The sequence below is a fragment of the Dermacentor variabilis genome, chromosome 8 (genome assembly GCF_050947875.1).
Source record: "Dermacentor variabilis isolate Ectoservices chromosome 8, ASM5094787v1, whole genome shotgun sequence".
Taxonomy (NCBI): domain Eukaryota; kingdom Metazoa; phylum Arthropoda; class Arachnida; order Ixodida; family Ixodidae; genus Dermacentor; species Dermacentor variabilis.
The window spans coordinates 119,049,161-119,070,120 of record NC_134575.1 but is presented as its reverse complement, the minus strand read 5'-3'; the positions used below and the strand labels follow the sequence as shown (position 1 = coordinate 119,070,120).

At 46.2% G+C, this 20,960-nt stretch overlaps 1 protein-coding gene across 1 annotated transcript in view; it reads right to left on the bottom strand.

Annotated features, from left to right (window-relative positions):
* The window catches only part of LOC142591252 (uncharacterized), a 62,966-nt gene that overhangs the window by 28,111 nt on the left and 13,895 nt on the right, over window positions 1–20,960 (bottom strand). Inside the window, exons 3-4 of the mRNA XM_075703591.1 lie at window positions 10,109–10,153; window positions 230–279 (exon numbers count right to left, since the gene is read on the bottom strand). Of these exons, the coding sequence (XP_075559706.1) occupies window positions 230–279; window positions 10,109–10,153 (95 nt within the window). The remainder of the gene's footprint in view (window positions 1–229; window positions 280–10,108; window positions 10,154–20,960) is intronic.

The following is a 20,960-nucleotide window of genomic DNA, read 5'->3' as shown; positions in this document are numbered from 1 at the left end:
CAAGCATGCGAGTGAAGATAGTGAAACTCTTTTTGAGAGTTTTCGCGCTCGAATGTGGTGAGGCAGGTCATGGACGAAGAAATACGCAAATTTTTTCTACAATCAATGTGAAAGCTTTAGCACATCGCTTTAGTCTTACGTTTGATCATGCGCACCTCATGTGCAAGAACAATGGAATGACCCCTTGTGTATTGTTTTACAATTATGCAGTAAAAGAGTGAGAACTTACTTGACCCTCCTCTGTGTAAAGGTACAGGGGGGGGCAAACAGCAGTACCAACTGCAAAAAAGGATATGTAATGATAAGCCACACAATCAACTAACATCGCATATGTGGGAGAGATATAACGGCTAATACATGCATCATTTTGTTGTGCAACTGTGCAAACTCTACAACAGCAGAGTGTGCGGTTGCAATTGGATATAAAATGTTGAATCATATTTTTACCAGAACATCAGAAATTAGAAGAAAATGTCCTCTAGAAAAGCTGCGCCTAATAGTATATGACTAGAAATGTCAGTTATAATGATTTATAGAGTATTTTTTCATGATATGTAGCTTCGCAGCTTTTCTCTCTCCTTCGTGGCAACAACAACGACGATACTAAATAAAATGTGCTCTCTGATGTCATCAAATTTATTTAACACTTTTTTTGAACAGACGTTACACTTTTGGGAGCAAACCGGTATTACTTATCTATTCTTCAGGATTAGTTTTAGAAATCGCTCGCGACTTGTTCTTATTCTGTAACTGAAATATTTCGTACCATTCGGTGTTTTCTCACTGACTTTCCAGCAATGAAGCTATTGCGCGTTGAGAGTTAATTCAGATATCTCTAAACTCCGAAAAAATTACAAAAATGTTTTGACAAACAGGTACTTAAAGCCAGAAAAGAAAAAAAATTACTTATTTTAAGGCAAGTGCAGCACTGTTTCCCAAGCAATTCTAGATGTAGGACATTGGGTATATGAGCGGCTTGGTGCGGCTGTGGTGAAGCTTAAAGCACGGTCAGTGCATTTTTTCTCCTGGAAGTATGCGTACCCTGTCTGTTTGCATTGGGAGAAAAGAATGTGGCGAGTGCCATGAAAACGACTTTGTGTTGAACGGTAGAACTGCTTGCATTTTACTGAACGGTTTGCACCCGTAATTCATGAAGTTGGCTGGTGCACTCGACCTGCGATGGGCAAGGTACTCAATATTCCAGATCTGCAGCTTGTACAACTGCAGAACGTTGCTCCAGATGCATATAGACAGTGAGCCAACAGAAAAGTGTCGCTTTCCTCCCGTCAAGGCCACCCGATACTTCGAGAGGTTCTGGTGTATTCCGCTTACAGCTGTCAGGTTCGCATTGCTCTTTGCATTCAATAACGACTGGTTTGCCGCAAAATTTGTTTATTTAAACCATCATCATCATAATGAGCCTATTTTATGCGCACTGCAATTAGCCCTGTCCTGCGCCAACCGCTTGTGACTAGCGTCTGCGAATTTTTTAATTTCATCATCTCACCTAGTCTTTCGCCGTCCTCGACTGCGCTTCCCTTTAGAATGTCGGCGATACCAGTTTGCTCTCTGATCCACACCGCTCTCTTCCTGTCTGTTAACGTTAAGGCTAACATTCTTCGTTCCGTCGCCCTTTGCATGGTGCTTAACTTGTTTTCGAGCTTCTTTTTCAACCTCCAAGTTTCAGCCCGATATGTTGGCACCGGTAGAATGCACTGATTGTAAGTCTTCTTTTTAATAATGTTAAGCTTCCAGTCAGGATCTGCTAAGGTCTGCCGTGTGTGCTCCAACCCATTTTTAATCTTCTGTAGATTTCCTCCTCATGATCAGGATCCCCTGTGAGTAATCCCAGGTAGCACAAAAGAGATACGTAACGTTTTCGTAGCGTTTATCCAAGACGATAAAAACGGGTTAAAGAAGACACGAATGAGAGAACTTCGGCGGGAAAACGTCGGATATCTCTGCTAATGTCCGGCTTAATTGCTTTCTTGAGACGATCTAGAACAGGTCTGCAAGACGTATTCGAAAAGCTGGTCTAGAAATAGGATTGGGAAAGACACAAGTAATCCCTTTGCCAAAACTATTCGTAACCAATTTCTAAACGTTTTTAGGACGTTATCAAAAAGCTGGTCTAGAAGCGGTCTTGAAAGGTTTACGATCATCTGAAGCTAATTTTCGCGGGTGACGGGCGCGATGAGACATCGTTGTTCAAAACACGCGTTTAGTTTCGCCTCACGCGACTGGCCTATGCCGCGCAGACGTCGTCAGCCGCACCCGTTGACACGGCCTAGGCAAATCGCGTGAGGTGAAACTGATCGGGTGTTTCGAACAACGATCTCCAATCGCGCCCCAGATGAGTAGAAGCGTCCGTGTTTACTGTAAGAGCCATGGCGCAGTGCCAAGCACTGTTCCCCGCATGGCCGGCGCATCGTCTACCAAGTCGCACGAAAATGAGCCTGTTAGGAATAAGAAATCCTAAATACCGCCTTTAGTAAGCTACGATGCTTACAACCACAATGGGAATGACATCCTGCAAAGAACAAATGGCCACGTCTTGGCAGGTGGCCAGACCAAGCCCTTCATGCCAAGAGTGCATGAAATGAGAACACTGTGACAAAGCAAGAACACTTTATTAAAATGTAATGCTTATGCAAGGTTCGAACAAACTGTGTGAGAAATGCAAATAGAAATAAAAGTACATCAACAATGACAAAAGTCGCAGAAAGGATTCGTAATGAACTCGAAAGTGAACATTCACTAGCACATAAACAAAATTCCAAGTACACATACAAAAATGAACAGAAAAACCTGGAGTGTACTAAAGTGTCTAATTTATCATAGTAAAGTGCGCGTGCTATTAGATGGACTAGAGTTATGCAGAAGTGACATCGGAGCGAATGGAAGAAGTAGACTGAAAAATGCAAGAGTATGAATTGGATGGTAACTGCCTCCAAGCAATATTCCCAATCATCTAGAAGCTTGAAAACTGCACAAAAAGAAAGACCACCGCATACCATCATAAAACAATCCTGTGACAGAAATAAAAAAAAATGGGAACAATGCAAAATTGGAAATATTGCCTTTAGGATGTATCAAAGAAGGTAATGGCGAGAAAAAAATAACCATACAACAAAAAAGCAATCAAGTGAAATTAGTACAGAATACTTAAACGGGGGATTCAGTGTAACAATTAAGTGAACACTACTGTAGTACAGCGAACGATGAGACAGTAATGCTGCATCTTGCCACTCCAGAACGTGAGAAATGAATATGCAAGCCTCATATTAGAAACTTACATAAACATGGAAATAAACTGGAATGCACTGGAAGCTGCATTTGTGTAACAAAGGAAGCAATGGTCATAATAAATAGTAAGTGTTTTATCTAAAAAGCCCTTTGCAAGAGGCAAAGTTGTACCTCTCTGGCAAAAACAAAGTTGCAACGAATAATTTGCAAGCCAGCAAATACAATAATTAGCACACTGACATGTCCCACTTTGCGCACATCTCCAGTCTCCTAAAGTAAAAAAAAGCACTCTGAATGAGAAAAACGTTTAACACATGTAGCCCAGAGCAAATTCTTTGCCAGTTCACTCACACTTTCACATCCAAAAACATTTGCCACAAAGTCCAGGCACAGTTCCACTGATGTTTACCAATTCACCCCCACTTTCACGTCCAAAAATATTTGGCACAGTCCAGGCAGAGCTTCATAGATAAACAGCTTGAGAGCATCCTACTGATTATTGTGCAGTCCCGCTGCTGAAAATAGAACTGCCGCACATGCTGGTAGTGGTTTCAATGTAGACACACGTACTTGCTGCCCTGGACAGGTATGCTCAGATATCTGCACTTCCATTTTGTCGAAGTAGACACATTGATGCACTACGCTGGTAATTGAAATATTTTGAATGCACAAGTATTGGCTTCACCAGAAAGACTTGCCCACATACCACCACTGGCATATATATGCACTTGCTCTTCACTCAGTAGCATTGAACTTCAAGTGTTCCCTATGTGGGAGTCATGTGTAAAACCGGTGTCACACGACCACTCTCGATCGCGATCAAGCCCGATCCGGATCGAAATTATCGATGCGACTGGCTCACTCTCGTAGCTTGCGCAGAGGAGCCATCACGACCGAGAAATTCGATTTGTAACGGACTGGATAGCGGCTAAAAGAGCCCCGTGTGAAACCGGTACCAAATAATGCACAGACGTACGCTAGGAAAATGTGTTGCACAAGGACAAAGAACTGCGACATGCCCTATTGTGCGAAGCGCGCGAACAGAACACATGTATATATATATTTAAAAAAACTGCGAGAGCGCTTCGCGAACTCCATGCGCACACATGGCACCCGCACGAACTCGGCAGGCCGCCGTAAAGCGCGAAGGGCGCACAGCGTACATTCCGACACATTTCCCAAACTGCAAACAACCGTACTACCTAAAGCATACAAGTTATTTTATACCAAGAGCATACTCGACTCACGTATGCAGTATGCACAAGCGAGTTATGCAGCGTACATGCTGTATCCATTCGCCAAATAGTAAAATTGATAACAAGCACAAAGCTACAAGGGACTCAATACATTACTACCATTTGAGGCGTCAAATAAAATCGAATTTGGCCGTTTCATATATTGGACACAATATATGGACACATGTGGTACACGGTAATACCATGAAATACCCATCACGTGGGTAAAGGGGGCGAAAACACAATCGAGAACCTGAAGCGCAAACGATAAAAGCACGGTATGGTGCACGCAAAATTCTGTCAGTGCGCTGTAGCGCGAGGGAAGAAAATAGGGTGAGCACTTGACCTCACCTTTTGGGATACCGCACTAGTAGTGAATCATTAAAAAAAAGCCTGTTTGAACCAGTTCCCTTGTCTGCAACACTCTTGCTAAACGGGAGACTAAAATACCACGATGATGGCTCTATTGCGGAGATCGGCAAGGTGCGCACAGACAGAAATTTTGCCGCCTTTCTTCGCATTCTGCAAAATGCTTTCTTGTTAGGATCACGCATAGCGGCCGACCCCGACGCTAGGGACACACAGGCACGATTTCGTCCCTCTAACTTTCGTCCTTATACTGCCCTTAACGCCTTAATTACAGCGTCAGTGAAAAGGCGCCTCACATAACATGACAGTGAACTTGAAGAGCTGATTAGTGCCCTCCACTCCGCGCCCTCCAATTGAAAACACTACTGATTTCCAAATTAATCTACACAAACAGATCGCACAACCCAAACTAATCACAGAATGTCGTTTTCTTGACAGCAAAGCACTGCAACACTTACATGACAAAGGGCAGCGGCAGCACATTCAGAACAGTCGCAAACAGACCATAGTGCCATGCGAGTGCGATAACGTAACTATGCCCGGCTTCACGAATAACGTGGCCGCCTTGATCAAATAACAATTGAAAACACTACTGATTTCCAAATTAAAACCACACAAACATATCGCACAACCCAAACTGATCACAGAATATCGTTTTCTTGACAGCAAAACACTGCAACACTTACATAGCAAAGGGCAGCGGCAGCACGTTCAGAACAGCCGGAAACACACCACAGCGCAATGCGAGTGCGGTGACGTGACGACGCCATGGCGACGCGACTATGCCCCGGCTCGCCCGGCTGCCCGGCATCACGAATCACGTGGCCACCTTGGTCACATGATTTGACGACGGTATCGCCACCTTGCGCAAGGTTGGATCGCGTTGATGGGTTGTTGAATATTGTAGAAGCCGCTAAAGAGGCTGACGCGCCGTGGCGTGGCGGTGGCGTTTTGAGTCGTTTGCAAAACGTATTCACCCCTCGTTTTTAAGCTGTCTGGCTTCCAACGTTATCAAAACGTATTCACCCCTCGTTTTTAAGCTATCTTGTTTGGAACGTCTTTGATGCGTCGATTTTGGTCAAAAATCCTTTTCAGACGTTGAATCCCTTTATACGACGTTTTCAAGACTTTGTGTGCTACCTGGGATTGACCTAACTAAACGTACTCATTCACGGACTCTAATTGCTGACTGGTGATCCTGAAGCGCAGCTCATAAGCGTCGGCTTCTGCGTTGAGCGTCGACGTACCGCGTCGGCGTCAGCGTAACCGTGTGAATGAGTACAGCGAAGGAAGAAAGAGCGAACTAGGATTGCAGCGGGGAACGAAAACGGAGAGCTCTCTTCGCTCTCGCGGGAGCGAGAGCAAATAAAGCGCAAGGAGGAAGGCGCAGGATGGTGCTAGAGTGAAAACATAAAGCGGAAAGTGGAGAGGAGGGGATGGGAGACGGCCGGCGCATGGGCTGAAGTGACGGTGGCCACGGCATCCGCACCCACGAGGGTGATCGCATGTGCGCTTCCGAGGGGTGCGGGAGTCAGGGTGGTGTGAGGTGGGGAGGGCTATGCTCATCGAAGGCGTCAGCTGGTGATGTCAGTCCGCGGTGCAAGCTTGTGTGACGGGTATCGGTGCTCCTGCAAGGACCGAAGCCGAGAGGCTACGAGTCAGGCTCAACGCGATGCTCGCTTGGGTGTTGTCAGCGCTGAGACTGGTGGCACGATTTTCCGCGACGAAGGGCCGCTCTCGTCATTGGTGGAACGAAAGCGCGAGAAGAAAAGCGTAGTGCTGCACAAGACGGGATGTGTGGGGGCAATGCCTAAGATATGGCGCCAGAGTAGCGCGTGTCGTCTGCAAAGGAACAAAGCGTTGAATGAGCGGAGGTCAATCTTCGCTGGTCGGTGCGAATCGCGTCCACGCGTCATCCACGAACGGCCTCTCGCGATCTCGAGAGTGAGGCAGTCGCGCCACACTTCGATCCGTTGGAAATGTTCTAGCAACGCAACTCATAGGGTTCCCTTGCTAGTATAAACCATGTATACATATAAGCATAACATAAAATACTGACCACGCGAAATGAGAACACGTACTGAGCTCCGTTCAAATTTCGCATTAGGAAGTATCGTAACCTTCGGTGAATTTTTTTCTCGAGTATCCCTTCATCGGCTATGTTGGCTAAACACCGTGAGCATCTAAGCAAAGGCTAACAGTACCACTGTCCATCCAGCGGCAAACAATGACTTCGTTATCAATATTCACTCTCAAATGAAATGTGCCTCTATTTCTTGATTATGTTTTTGTCTTAAGGTGGACATTTTTCAATCCTGTTTTCGCAGACTGCTTCTATACATCTCGCGTCGATGGCGGTCAGTTTTTCACCAGGCTTCAATCTTGGGAACAAATTGTCGAAAAATACGTGCGAACAGAGGTAATCTTCTGTATTGAGGCCGCCAATCGTGTTCATCACAACAGAACCCCCGAGGCCAAGGGAAATTTTGCCGTCACTGGTCACGCCAAATTCTCAAATGTAAGGCTCAACCGCGAACGAAAAAAATAAACGTTCACCACAATTTGTATGCGCATCGGATTGGTTTTTCTTTCATGATTTGATTGTACCCGTGTTTTCCGAAATGCTCACAGTTCCTCTCGTTCGATGCTAGCATTTAAAAAGTGGTTCATACTGAAAAATTTCTCATTCAGAAGCTTGAATAGCGGGTGCATCTTTGTGAATCTGCCATTCTGGGGCCAGAGATGGTTTTCCGCAACATGAAGACGTGCAAAATTTGCTTCAAAGGGTTACAACTCATCGAGTTTGCTAGGAGCTCATTGTGGCTGTCATCGGATATTTCTCCAAGCCTTCTTCGGCATGGTACCGGCGTGTACCCACTAATATGGAGCGTTACTTTTGGAGCGGAGCTCTTAGGCGACGTTCCTGCAGCGAGCGTCGGCTGAACGAGCACAGCGAAAGATGAAAGCGAACGCAGAGCGCAGCGGGAGATGAAAGAAGCGATCGCGTGGAGGAAAGTGGAGGAGGAGGCGGCAGGGAGAGCACGAAGCGGAAAGCGGTGGAGCATCACGTGAGAAAAGGATGAGGTTGAAGGCTGAGTGCCGAACAAGATTACTAGTTGGCGCCATAGTATTTGTAAATTGATTGCACGTTCGACGCAAATTATGTAGTACTATTTGGAAGCCACGTGGCAACGCGCGAATACAATAGAACCTTCGTAAAGTAAAATCTAAAAGCCGACTCACTTGACCCGCAATTCAGATTTTCAAAGATCGCCGACTCTGCTTGCCGATATCAATGTGCTTGAATGTTACTTCTTTTGCAACGCTTCACTCCGTTTGCAACATGCCGCCCGAGGTAGATTGTCAGTGCCAGCCAGTATATAGCGGAATGAAAACACCTATAGACATGCGCTCAAGTTTGGCTTGGGAGTGTTGTAATCGTCGGGATTTGTCTTTCTTCTGTACATAATTGTAGGCTATCATTTTTTTTATCCGAATAAGGGTTTGTCTCTTTTACGAGAAATATGATGACGTCGCTGTCAAAGGATTTTTGAGTGCTTGCGCTTGAGTAAGAAAACTTTCTGCCCGTTGCTCATGTGGCCAGTGACTCTGAGGGAATTAGGTCTTCAGATCCCGCTTTTCCCTTTTGCCGCTGCATTTCACAGCCTTTAGGATTGGCTCACTATCGACTTCACTGGACGTAGTGCTGATTTCCACAATTTCCGCTCAAACGATATGCTTCCAGAAAAGCGAGCCATGTCAGTGCAAGGTTCATCACTGCTGTCTCTATCGGTCACCGTGGCTGCAAATGTTTCGTCGACCAATACTGCCAGTTTCGACGGCATGTCGGCGGTCTAAGACATAATGCAGAATTATAGGTGGTGGTCTTTTTGGATAGAAGCCCGGAGATGAGTTCCTTGCTGAAGAAGACAGAAAGCCTAAAACGACATCAATGTGCAAGCAAATTACCTACTTCGGGGAAAATGTTCGCCAATTTACATTTTTATTATGTATTTATGAACGCAAGTCATGCAATACAATACAATGGACCGGCGCTGCCACACATGCGTCTCTTCGAAGCTCGTTCTAAAATGGCAACCAAAAAAAAGGGACCTATTAAGAAAAAAATTGTATTTCGCTTCCTACACCCTTGACGGCGAGATGTCTCTATGAGTGGCGCGTGAATCAGCGGTATAGTGCGTATACGCGTGGTAAAATTACGTAAAAGTTGCTCCCGTACGCTGTCATCGTACTCTGGCACCTTATTTGCCCAATGTTCTAAATATAAGACGGCTGCGTCTGCGGCGTTGTAACGTATGACCTATTTATGACCAGTAGCTGGTAGAAGCAGCATTGCAATAATTCGAAAATAAATAAAGTTTCATTGCTTGCTTTTTCTTCGCTCCATGGCGCACTCTGTATAGAGTATGCGTTCCCCCAGTCGTCCCCCAAGCCGTCGGCACGTGGTGATAGATGGGGCAAATAATGTGTAGGTTTGTGCACTTTGAGGCAGAGGCCTGCTGGATTCATTGTAGGTGGCGCTAGTCTTTAGTTAAACAAATGTCGATCTTAAAGTGGGTGAAGGAAGCGTCCTACGTGTCTACATGTAGGACACTGGGCATATATTAGTTAATGTAGCGAGATTTATATTGCACTACAATACAGGAGCTTCGAGAAGCGGTAGTCACTCCCATTAGGCTGTAGTAAGTAGAGGCTACCCCCCTTTAAAACTGACTGCAATATTCAGTTCACGCGTGTCTCGGTTCAAGTCTCTAACTTGTTAATTCACAAGGCAGACGATCCTTTAACAGCTTACCAATAGATGCGCGATCAAAATCTCGCGTTCGCGTACTTGGCCGAGCTCACAAAGCAAGACGGCACGTTGGCTTTTACTTCGAAATGCTTATGTACTCCTTCTACTATCCTATATATTTCCACGATGTTCTGTCATTGTGTCACTTTTTTTCTCAGTGACAGCTGCTTAATTTGTCTACAAAAGATGTTGCACGTAGAGCAGTGTCTGTACTGGAGAACCTGCTAGCCGGCTTCAGGAAACCAAGTTGACAATGTACATAGAAATCCTCGTTAGTTCTTAGAATTTTGAGATAATTCTCAATGCATTCACTTACTAAAAACTGCACGAGTTGGTAACAAGAGCCATTTGTATGGTGCCTCTCAGGCGGGAAGCCGTGCGATATGGTACTAGAAGATTTACAAACGGTTTAAAGAGGGAAAAGAATTTGATGCAGAATATTTACCAACAGTAAGCACAAGTTTCTTGCTCTGGCCCTTGGACGAACATACTGGAATTAGAGGGAAGGAAAAAAAACATTTGTAAGAATAAAATGACAATTAAACTTGAAGGTCTGAAGCGATTGCACAAACCTTCAAGTTCAAGATGGTACACAGCGAACAAAGGCATCGCCGGTTATACCACTAACTTGAAACAAGGATCCACCCTGTTCCTTTTTTTTTCGAGCTCTTTGTTTAGTTTCAGCATCACAGACCGTAATCTGCTTTAAAGTATTTATTGGCGTCTTATTTGCTTGTAACATTGAGGTCTCAAGTACTTGCCACGTTGAGGAGTGTAAAACCTGTTTGAATTGTGTTATAACTTAAAGACTCTTTCTGCCAACTATATTGATCTTTATCAAATTTTGCTCCGCACCCGCCATTCCTGGGGTTTGTTCGGTGCCGCTAAGAATGCAAATAGCATTAACATAAAGTAAGTTATATTGTTTATTATTGTTTGTGTTCACGAGATTAGAGTAATTTTGCATTCCCTCGTGTAACTTTTACAACAATCTATATAACCTTGGGGAGCATATCCCTCACCTATGAAGTGCTCTCAAGACTATATTTGAAAAATTGGAGATTTATAACGGAGAGTTGAAATAGTAGTAATTGTAGCAAGAAATGAATGTTAACATTATTGCTGAGCATGCACTTGAGGAGAAACAAGAACGCGCGAACAGGGTATGGTGGTTCGAAAACATTTGTTACTATAAATGAGAGCAAATAGGAGGAATGAACGTGTAAAGAACTGGCAAATACCTTTTAAGTTCACAGTTGAAACGAGCACGTATATTCGGACAATTCTGCGGAGTGGCTAAAGAGCCTATATATTCCAGGCACACCGATTGCACGATACTTACGCGCAAAAAGCATGACGCTTGAGTAAGGTATAAACAAAGTATACGATAGATTGAGTGATTGATTGGTTGACTGAGATATATATTGATTGACTGACTAAGTAAAAGACGGGTGGTCATAGCTCTACGACGACCACAGAAGGGTGCTGTTTCACACTAAAACTGTTTTCATAAACGCCGTGAGTGCAGAAATAATTGCTGATACATTGTTAGTATACAACGTTTCAATGCTTTTATCTTTGCATAAGTGTTGGATTATAATGAAGTTGCCTACACATGTCAGGTGTTAAATGTGACGAGGAGCTAAATCCATACCAGGAATGGAAAAGTTAAAAACAAATGTAACATAAACAAGAAACAGTGGGATGTAGAATAGACGCTTTTTATAGGTTCTTCTGTAGAACATACACAACTAATAAAAAATGTTGCAGACTTGTTCGATATTAAAGAATTACAACTCAATTTTCAATGTTGTTCCTTTTTAGGGTCCCAAGAAGTGTTTCAGTTGCATGTAGTCAAATCGCTTACTTTAAAACGTTGCCCGTATGTGACTGGTCTATTGTAAATCCTGACAGCATATAACGCTTTTGAGCACTCCCAGAGGAGAAGCTAAACCGATTATTTCAGAAATGTGCGTCAGAAAAATGTATTTAGGTGAATTCAGCAGAAATGGACTTATTGGCAAAGGTCGCCTGTGATCTCCTTTGCGGTCACCTCTCTTTCTTCATTTTCTTGCACCAATCGCGAGGGCTACGGCGGAGCGTAGTGGACCCTGAAACGTTCCTCCTACTACATGTTATCGTCTCTCGCAGTTCAAATTTGATTGCGGGTGTTCACAAACAACTCCACTGCATACTTCCGTTTGGCACCAAGGACGCGCCAGCATCGGAGGCTATCCCACAGCTTACGGTTGAGTTCACGGCGTCTCATACCTTTGCTGTGCAACAGCGTACTGAGTAGCTCCGCACGTCTATCCTCGCGCCGAGTTGCAAAAGTAGCCCGCTCCCTTTCGCATTTATCTCTACGGCAATCACACAGTTTTGGAGGGTCGATGAAACTTCATGTTCGCTCGTGCGAGTACGTGGGTAGTGCGTACATCGGCTAAGCAATGGATGCCGCCCTCTGGCCTTGCATTGAAACGATTCATTCCTAACGCAACAAGCTTCGACCATGATGGTGACACACCTCAAGGCTGTGCAACTCGGGAACCAGAAGACGCTTTCTTCAGATTGTGGCGCTCGGGTCTTGATTGACGTCATCCATACACACCAAGCGGAGGACGCTGTTGAGTTCTGCGAGCATGCTCGTCGCCGTATCTAGGCTATGCTGCAGACGCAGCTACATGCAGTGAAGCGGCTAACAATGTGCATTACAGGGCTGGAGTGCGCGCTCGTGCTCATGTGCTCCGGCCCAGGCACATGTGGTGCGGACAAGCGTTGTGCTGCACCAGCAGAATGGATATTAGCCGCGTCGAAGTTGCGCAGCTTGCGCAATAACTCAATACAAAGCGAAATCTGCCAAGGCGTCTTGCAAGGAGCGCCCAGGAGGGAGCGCAGGCTGGCAAGCGTGCGTTCGGTCCGAACTTAAGCTTAGCGTGGTTCTACGCTAATGGAGTGTTCAGCACTAATAGAATTTAGCAAGACCCGACACCGACACTGATAAGCGTTGCAGTCAATATTTCATCCTGCGCGGGAGCGCGCGGCCGATTCACAGATGATAATCGGCGATAGTACAATTATGGTACTTCCAGAAATAGGCATATGCTACCCAAATTTCAAAAGCAGATTTTCACTGACTTCGGCCTGTTTATTAAACTGTGTCAATAATTATACACAATAAGAGTAGGAAGAAGCCCACTGATCCAAACACCCTTCTTGATTGAGGTCAGGTATTTCCCAATAGAAGCCGCGTACAGGAGTATCCTACATGATGAAATATTGCAGCTCCAAAAAAGAGTGAGGAGAAGGCTTTTGTTGAGAAGACGGTGTTTGAGAAAAATGTGAATTCGCGATCTGTGTGCGAGCTCCGCGCAACCCATACGACTGCAATATATGGCTCGAAGGTTCGCAGTAGCGCATGTTATGAACGTATGGCGTTATTTTACCAAGCCATGTTCTCGACCCCTTTGAGGAATCTTTCCAAAGGTAGTTATTGAGCTTTCACCAGAGCATTTGGCCACAAAGGTCCACGCCTCCCCGTATCTTTTGTGGTGAATTTGATCTTAGTTGCCGCCACAGTTCAACTAGGGCAGCGGGATAAATTCCGCTTTCTATGTAATGCAGAGCAGCCACGCCCAGAATCGCTTGCATGCGCTTTTTTTACTGCTAATGTTGGAATTGTTCCAGGCATTTTGAAGTTTGCGTAAACATTACCACTATTCTGCCTCTAATTCGGGAAAAAATATATACTAATAAAGTGCCCTGTTTGTTTCGCCGAGGTCAGTTGGGATACGTACTACGAGTCTCGTACAAAGCATTCACAAAAACAAACAAATGGGAATTCAGTACTCACAACCTTCTAACTAGGCCAATATCGATATGGCTTTGGACCACGAAGCACATTACAAAAATTTTCATAAAATATAAATTTGGTGCAATGTAGAACTATCTAAGCACATTGGCAAGATTAGCAAGCATAGCTGCAAACGAGTGTGTGCCAGTTTCGAACACCTGACACAGAAATTTATTGAAAATGCTGCATTTCATCCACACACATTTAACTTCACGGATTGATTTGCAGTAGCATTCTATCCATGCACACTAAATTTGAATTTGGTGACATTTGTCGGTTTGCATGGGCAACGACCTATGGCGCTGGCGCGCTGGAGTATCGAATAGTTTTTAATGATCGCTGACCCGGTCTGGTGGCGGTCACCAGGGTGGACTGGGTAATGCGGAGAGGACGCCGCGCTGTTTTCTTTTGAGTTCTGTGCGTTAATTCTCGTCTTCTAAAAATGTTCGACCCGTACGTACGTTGTGCACTACCGCTTGTAAGACCGGTCACGAAAAGCCGACGCTTTTTGTTCTACATGCCCTGGCGAAATCCTGGCGGACCCAGCGGCTACGCCAGACTAGGCCAAGCAACGCGCGTTCCACAAGGGTCGTCACCGCCGTTATTATTGTGTACTGACGCGAGGACCACGGGCGAGACACGCTGGAGTTTTCAACATAACTTGCCGCGACTTGGTTGCGGGGGATGAAATTGGATGGTCACTCTGGAAGTCTGACCTCTCCGCATTAAGTTCCGCTGTCACGAGACTGTATACAGGCATTCTCGCTAGCTTCGTTTTTCTGTACAAGCTTTATTCCTCATTTTATATTTGTGTGCAGCAACAGGGAGAGGCCACTGCGTTCACCTTTGGATCAGTTTGTTGAGAGTGCGCCCCCTTATAGCTCAGCCATTCTAAAATGCAGTTGTATCTGAAATTGCGTGATTTGTTTATTTGCAATTTGTCACACACAATAATTTACAGAACGCGAATGAAGTTCTGATGGTCACGTGGTGCACGTGCCCAAGTGAAGTTCAGAGTGGTTGAAACTGTTTCTAGACACGTTGATGTGAGCACAAGCGAAAGAAAATGAATTGATTGACGCGGGGCATAGCGTCGGTTACAGCATTCAGTCAGGAGGATGTACATCAAAAGTGGTGTTTAAACAGCGGTTGTAACTTTCCACGCACACGTTGCAATGAGGGTAAATGACACAGTAGCAAAACCTGTGTATTACAAAACTAACTTTTTACGCGGCGAGCCTGTGCCCCTAAAAGCAAGCTACATTAAAGGCAAGACGACCGTGGCGAGTACAGCTGGGGATCGTCGAAAATGTGCTGTGCGGAATCAGCGCGTCGGCAATTTATACATGATTGGTTGAATCTTCCAGCGTAATTGCTGGTGCTCGCACAAGTTCTAGAATCTACACTACTATTCTCGTCGCGCACGAAATCTGATTACGCAAGCCTCAATGACAACACACGCAACTGGTAGAACCAGCTACAAGCATCGAGACTTTTCTGATATACGCTTTGCAGGAGAGTCCTACGCCGAGCAATAAGGTTTAACATTTGTTAGTTGGTGAAAAGCAGTCACCGGAACAAATGAACAAGTACCGTGTCTTTATATTACTGTAAGCAAATGAATGACAAGAAACAAAAATATTGCTGTGACATCGCTTTTTATTTGAAAGAACACATTACCACACCTAAGCTCCAAGGCTATAAAGACTCATTCGCGGTAATTATCGATGGTCGCGTCTGTAAATGGCCGTTTGTGGCATGCATGTGGCTGGCCGCCTCAGCGTCAACACATAACAGAACGAGTCAAGCTCAGTCACGGTGCCGACGCCCGCAGCTTAATAATTCTTATATTAGTTTCATTGTTTAAATACTTTCGTATTATAGCCAAGCCTCTGAGTTAGTGCGCGCGCCTAAGCCATTTGACATTGTAGCGTGTTTAATAAATTGAGGGCTGCTAAGCACGAGGTCGCGGGATAGAATTGCGGCTACGGCGACCGCATTTGGATGGAGGCGAAATGCGAAAACACCCGTGTACTTAGATTTAGGTGCACGTTAAAGAACCCCAGGTGGTCCAAATTTCCCGAGTCCGCTACTACGGCATGCCTCGAATAAGATCGTGGTTTTAGCACGTAAATCCCCATAACATAATTTTACTTAAGCAAATTGAAATTGTATCAGTATGTGCTTGCAGCTTAACGCCGTGTAACTTGGGCGGTACATACCTGAAAGCGGCAGCGTAGTCATATGGCTCCTGGTATTTCTCGTGCACAGTGCATGCATTCTGCAAACGCTTGGCTTCCTTGACGAAGGCGTTATGCTACAAAGCCTCCATGACGCCAAATTCTGCAAACCGGCCACCGCAGCGCAGCTCATGCGAGCAGATGTACCACGGTGCCATGCATTAGTCAGAAGGGCCTCGCGTGTTGCACTTGTGTGAAGGCGTTAAGCGATCTGTTGCCCAAATCTTTAGTTCAATCGTCTCTCGAACGTAAGCGACCCCTGTCCCTATACGCCGATGTCCAGATGCCCCGGATGTTCTGGTCGCATGCCACCTGACTCGAGCGCGGCGAGCATGCCGAGGCGCAGCTTCGTCGTCGTCGGCCTGGCGACGACGGCTCGCCATAGCACGCCTCCCCCGGACCCCCTTTACGAGAAAGCCGGAATTAGGGAATGAAACATTTCTGGCAAAAATTATGTGTTTCGCTGTAGTTATTGCTGGAGAAGGTAGCCGGGTGCCCATGATGGGACATTGTTTGCCAGGGCAGCCACCCGGGACTGCACCACGAGGGTCCACTGGTCCTCCAGAGCCAGGCTTACCAAAGCCTGCTCCCAGTCCTTCGCCGGCTGTGTTATTTGCGCAATACTGCTATTAGCTTGGCAGCACCAAAGTATGTCATACAGTTCAGGCCTGCTGCCAAAGCGTTAAGTCGTAGCGTAAAATTTTTCAGGATCTATTTTTGCCAGCATGGTTGGGCTGCCATACGACATGGTTTGCGGCAAGCGCAGGCGACTGTCTTCTGCTTTAGTAAGTCCCTTAGCCCGGCGAGGGAGAGTTCGTCTGCGCAGGCGATATTTTTACAGTGTCTCTGCGTATCTTATAATCGATATTTGTAACTGAATGCCGCTATTTGAGAGGTCGATAGAGAGAGCGGGGGAAAGGATGTTTGGGCTGAGTGTATGCTTAGGCGTCTCCGACCACTACCTGATGGCCCGTCACCCAAATGCGCTATATTCTCATGGCTCGTGTGCGTGCATGCCAAAGCGGGAGCTTGAGGTGAAAGTCATCCTCTCATGCAGTAGCTAAATGCTACTGAAGAGACGATAAGTATATAGTATGCAACACTGTGCGCTGCTGCGAAGGTGACCGCGGTTTCTTCTAGAGTTGATGCATCCGCGAATGTTACTGATGGACTCGCAATGTGTCTGGTTTTGGTGAATCACTTCTGCTGTGGAACTTCCTCCCGCTGGGCCTGCAGCATCCACGAAGTAGGCTTTCTCTGCGTTTGAATGGCGTTCGTCCAGGGCTTCAGCTTGGGCTGCTCTTTCCTGGTGGTAATCTGGGGGTATATTGCGGAGTAAAGGCAAAGTTAGGAAACAGTCCTGCCACGAACGGGGCATGTCTCTCCTGCCAGACGCTGTAGGAGGAACAGAAATGTGGACATCATCCAGTACAATTCTGCATGCTTTGATAGTGGTCAGGCGTAATGTTTGGTCCGTGAGATGAGCCTTCATAAGCTCCTCGGCTGTTTTATGCATACCAAACTTCAGAAGCCAAAAAGTGGGTATTTTAGGCGGTAATATTATTGTCTTCTTGTATACGTTGCGGAAAAGGACATCTGATTTGTGTGGATTGCATTTCCGTAAGTTAAGGTCCCGGGAGCCGCAAGGTATCCTGCATATGACTAAAGCCTGTATCCTCCATAGGATATTGTGTTCCTGCAAGCTCCAGTTGCTACTGGCCATCTTGAAGAAGATGCGCGTGATAACATGGCTTGCAGCTTGGTCAGTGCTGCCGCGCTGGCCCCTTTTTTGCTGAATGTGACTCTGATCATCCGGATGTTGTCTCGTCAGGGAATGGGAGTGTCCTGCACCTGAATGTGAAACGTAGCCGTGCCTCCCTTGCTCCGGAACAACAGCAGCTCAGATTTCTCGCGCGGATTGGAGACCACAGGCTTCTGCCTGGTCTTGTGCCTTGTCGATCACCACTTAGAAAGCTTCTTCGAATTGTCCCAAATTTCCACATGTAGCCCATATTTTAGTGTCGTCTGCATACTGTGTGTATGGAACATGCGGCATGGCATTGAGCTTTCTGGGGAGCCGCGTTAGTGTTTTGTTAAAGAGCAGCAGAGAGGGCGGCTCCTAAAGGCGTCCCTCTAGTGCACATTCTTATCGGCGCGGCCTTGACGCCTCTAATTTTGACGATTGCGTTGCGGCCGGTTAAGAAGTCGCTGATCTAGTAGAAAGTTCTGCTACAGTCGGCAACCTGACGATGATCTAATATCTTTAACGCTTGACACTCTCAAAAGTCTCATTGAAGTCGAATGCTAGAATGGCTCTGTGATTTTAATTGCTCTTAGGATCTATAACTTCGCTCTTGAATTGTAGCAGAGCGTCTTTTGTAAGTAGATGTGCCCTGAACCCGAGCATGTTGTCAGGGATGGCTCCCCGGTCCTTAAGGCAGGTAGGTAGCCTTAGCTTTATTGCTTCCTCCGAGAGTTGATCCGCGCATGGGGTGGAGTAGACCGAGCGGAGTTTATTGGCGTTAACTTCATTACCTGGTTTAGGGATGAAGCTAAACGCCGCCGTTTTCCAGGGGGTGGACAGGGTTACAGCTCGCGTGCACTCACAGATTTACTTTCTGAGGCTCTCAAGCATGATATCACTGAGATTCTTAGATTAGCCAGGATCCCGACTGTAGTTTTGGCGCAGCAGGGTGCCGTGCCTTGCCTCATGGCGATGACTGCAACCTGGATGTCGCCGCTGCTGTATTCGCGATCTAGTTCCTCGTTTTCGATGCTGTTATATTCTTGCTCAAGCTCGTTGTCTTGGGACGCGTATAAATATTTATCCTGTAATCCTTCGATGAGCTCCTCGTTTGTCCCCACTAAGCCTTGTGGTTCCCGTTTCAACTTCCGCTGTTGCTTTCCCATTGTTTTGGTAGGTTCGAGCAGGCATTTTAGGAGGTTCGATGCTGTCTTAGTATGCAGGATTTCGTGAAGGGAGTCCAACTTGGTAATCCAGTTGTCCGGACCCGGTTTCAATGCAAATTGCTCTACTCCTGTAGTAAGGGCGGCTAGCCGAAGTTTGAGCTACGTGTTCAATTTCTGGTGTTTCCATCGATGCGTTAAGTTTCTCCTTGCGTCCCACAAAAAGCCGCAGGAACCATGAGCGCACTAAGGAATCTTTGGTGCGCTAGGTGCGTGGCCTCTTATTGGTGGTGAAACTGACCGGTCGCTTGGCCGTGGGCCTTTTCTCATAGGTTCGGTAGATCTCTATAATATAGTTAGACAGCCCGTGCCGACTCCGTTGGAAGCCAATTGGTTGATGAAGATGTTCGAAAGGTCGAGGGTGGGAGTAGTGCAGTGGACGGGTTGCACACGGTGTCATTGCGTGAAGATTGGGGAGAAGGCTAGTGCCTCAGTACCAGCACAGGCATAGGTTGCGTGCAGAGAGCGATGTAGGAGAGTCGTCAGCAGCGGATACTCTATGACGCAGGTTTGATAGTCGCTTTTCCACGGACACGCAAGCCTTCGTTTTCGAGGCATGTTTTGCCTCTTTACAAGTCTTTTAGTCTGTTATGCGAGTGCTGCGCGAGTCGCTGACATCTGCGGGCGAGATCGCGCCTGTTGCGGCAAGAGGGTCTGAAGCGCATTCGCAGGAAGTTCGGTCGAAGAGCGGGTAATGAGTTTGGACGCAAGTGGCGCTGGAAACAGCGAATGAGGAAGGTACGATGTAGGCGTTGTCATACAACACTTGATTGGGGCACTGGCACGGAACAACGAAAGCCGGTGGAACTTGGAACAGTCTTGGCTGATGCTTGTGGCTTCACGGGCTCCGGTGCGGATACGACACCAAGCACAGCAAGGTGTTAGGCGCGAGAGGCGATTGGGACTCGCATCTCGAGATGGCGGTCTTAATTGAATGGCTTTGTCTGTGTTGCGTGAAGAGTTTTGGTAGACGCGAATCTACAATTTATCAGCGCATTCACCTGAGCCACTTGATGGCAAATTGGCCGAAGGAGAGTACGGACGGCATAGGGAACGGACGGAGATAGCTGGTGGAACGGCGTCGCTCCTGTTCACTTCAAGTCGCCGCGGCACGGACGGCTCTGTAGAGCGGCGTTTGTGCAGCGCCCACATTTTTCGCCGTTCCTAAGACACTCGTAACGCTCCTGAAGCACTTGCACGTGCAACTTATTGCAAAAGACGCAATTAACCAAGATTTTAAATCTTACCTACGTATCGCACATTACCTGGCACCTACAAATGCCTCGTTTATTTCATATAGGACACCGGGGAGGCTCATATAACGCACACATAAACACAAAAGCACGGGTAAATAAACATTTTTAGTGCTGCTAATGACTCTAGGATCTTTAAATTTTCTTGCTTTATTATTAATTTATTTACGTATCTGCCACCTTGGTGCGCGACATAGCAGGGGTGAGTACAAAATTTGCTTACATAGGTAAAATAAAACATGACACAGCATACATTAGCAAATATACAAAACACGAAACTGCGTCAGTGTCCAAGCAACAAAAGAGCATGTTACACATACGCCTACTTCAATGTTGCCTCTAACAAGCACATATTGAATTGTGCAAAAATAAAAGGAGTACGAAGCCGCTCCTGGAACAAATCAGACGTATGATGATGGATTTCTTTCGCAAATTGTGCGGGAGGTAACTGCCGAAGTGAGCCTTGAAGACCATTGCAGAGTTATAGTGTTGCTGCGAAAAATGAAAATTTAAAGCTGTTCCTGCGCGGCTGGAATGGTACAACAGTAAGGGGGTGAGTGCTTCGAGTTGCACGGGCAGGGCACTTCGAAAATGAAACCGGTGCCGCAATATCCGACGACCCACGTATGATCTCATGCAAACCATGTAGGATCTGTGATGACGCGTTCCACTTAAATTGACCCGCCTGTCCACTCGGTGTAAAATTTCTGTAAGGCAGAGTTCTCTCGCAACCTTTAGAAACGTAGCTCATAAAAGCGGCACGACAGATCCTTACAGTTCCTTTAGCAAAAGCCAGCATATTCCAGTGCTTTTCAGTGTGAAAACAGCGCGTTTTTGATATTGGATCGCACTGGGCACGCTGGCGCTGGCTTGTAGTCACTGGGACACCGGATCACTGGAAAAATGCTGCGTCATCCTACACAAGACGCTGGTATCACTACTATGAAGCTGGGGCGCACAGGTATGTGAGCGCTGGAAACGCACTGG